General features: G+C 37.7%; 1 protein-coding gene across 1 annotated transcript in view; it reads right to left on the reverse strand.

Moving 5' to 3' along the window:
* LOC138958823 (uncharacterized) overlaps window positions 1-1789 on the reverse strand; it is a 5614-nt gene extending 3825 nt beyond the window's left edge. The window contains exon 1 of the mRNA XM_070330122.1: window positions 1468-1789. Coding sequence (XP_070186223.1) covers window positions 1468-1779 — 312 coding nt within the window. The 5' untranslated portion in view covers window positions 1780-1789. The remainder of the gene's footprint in view (window positions 1-1467) is intronic.
* Between the last annotated feature and the right edge of the window lie 251 nt (window positions 1790-2040).

The following is a 2040-nucleotide window of genomic DNA, read 5'->3' on the forward strand; positions in this document are numbered from 1 at the left end:
CTCTCTCTCTCTCTCTCTCTCTCTCTCTCTCTCTCTCTCTCTCTCTATCTCTCTCTCTCTGTCTCTGTCTCTGTCTGTCTCTCTCTCTCTCTCTCTCTCTCTCTCTCTCTCTCTCTCTCTCTCTCTCTCTCTCTCTCTCTCTCTCTCTCTCTCTCTCCGCCATTAGCTGACGCCGATAATGTCATCTGGATACTGTGCCCGCCATTTCCACTACTTTTCCGTTTTCCGTTCCATTTCCAGTTTTCGTTATAAGTCGTTTCGAGATAGGGTGGCAAAAGGTTCAACCTTTTCACGGCACTAAAGGCTTGTCAAAAGGGATGTAGTTGGACATCTAAAGGTTGTGCTTGTGCGCGTGTTCAAGTGTGTGTGTGTGTGTGTGTGTGTGTGTGTGTGTGTGTGTGTGTTTGTGTATGGTTGTATGTCTGTCTGCAAGTTTGTCAGTGAGTTTTCATAGATAATTCGTTAAACCAGACAAAATACGAAAACAAAACCACTGTTTCTGTTAATTTACAAAAGACACAAATTTCATCGTTTCTGCTTTCGTTTGCATTTTTGTTGGTGAGTTTATTTGTGTCTTGTTTGTGCTTTGTATGCTTCATTCATCAGAAGTACGCCGAATGTGCCTTACCTTCACTGAGACTGTTTAAAAAGCCTGACTTTTTTGTTTTCTCCCCTTGTCTTTCTGTACTTTATGACGAAATGAATGCACGTCATCGCCGCAAAGGAGTTTAATATAATGATAAAACAAAATCAGTATTTGTGTCTGCTGTGTATCTTTTAAGTCCATTTCAAAGATTAAAAAATCGATTTTCTCGTGGGTTTTTTCGTTTTTGTCTACAACAAAATGTTTTCTTGTTTTTTTATTCTTCAAAAATAATGATAATCATGGTAACGTGTTTTTTTTAAAACTAAGTGTTCAAACAAATATTGTGGAAAATGTCTTTGGCCTACTATGGACATTGACATTTTGATGTACAATACTTCCGGCTTTCATTCGTTTAATTTCTTCTTTGAATATTTATGTGCTGTTGAATAATGTGTTTGTGAGACCTACAAATATGCTTAGGTACCATGCTTTAAAACAGATCAACAAAACTAAATCAACATAACTAAATCAACAAAACATCACATACAGCATGCAATGCATGTCAATAGGCTACTCATAACCATATCGTTATTTTATAACATCATAATCACATTTTAGAATGTCAGCATTTCATAATTCATTTCATAATGCATGGTAACAATATTTGTATTTTGATCTTGCCTGCAACGTCTAAAGTAGCCTAGTGTATGTCTCTATGGTGGGTTTTTAACGTAAATACAAAGCCGCACTAAATAAATAAGCAAAGCTTATTATTGTGTGGTCCAAAACGACTCTGTTGTAGTATGTATAAGTCACCCTAAACTTTCAATTTCAAATATGTTTATATGAAAGATAATGTCAAGTGGATTTTTTCTTCTTACCCTGCAGAAGTGATCGTCGGTCAAACAGGTAGCCACGGGAACAGAAGAAGCGTTGCCTTGACACCTGGTGCTAACCCACACATCCTTGAAGAACTCGTAGCAGTCGTAACATTTTAACACTGAGTCGGTCTCGGTGAGACTCGAGGCAGGATTTGACACTGACCCTGTTTTGGAGGTCACTGCAGGAACAGACTGTGTTCCTGATGTGTCGACGTTGGCTCCTGATGAGGCCGTCAGTTGTGTTGACGTGTCGAACGTCATTTCCTGTGTCGAGAGATTGGCTGTCGCGTCCACAACTACCGTAGCAGCCATAAGTGTATCTGTCAAATATTGAATAGAGATTTAAAGAAATAATTTGTTTTCAATAAAAAAAAAGATAAAAAAAAGAAAGAGATCAAGATTTCTTTGACAGTGATGATTCCGCACAGTTATGATCAGAACATGTTTAGATTCTTAAAGAATAAAGAAGTTAGTTCTAAAGTCAAGCGCTATTTGCACAAACGTTACTGCTGGTCTAATCTCAGTGTGACTTTTTATCGCAAAAAGTTTTAAAATAGTTGGAACAGAGACCAA

Source organism: Littorina saxatilis, linkage group LG2 (genome assembly GCF_037325665.1).
Source record: "Littorina saxatilis isolate snail1 linkage group LG2, US_GU_Lsax_2.0, whole genome shotgun sequence".
NCBI lineage: Eukaryota > Metazoa > Mollusca > Gastropoda > Littorinimorpha > Littorinidae > Littorina > Littorina saxatilis.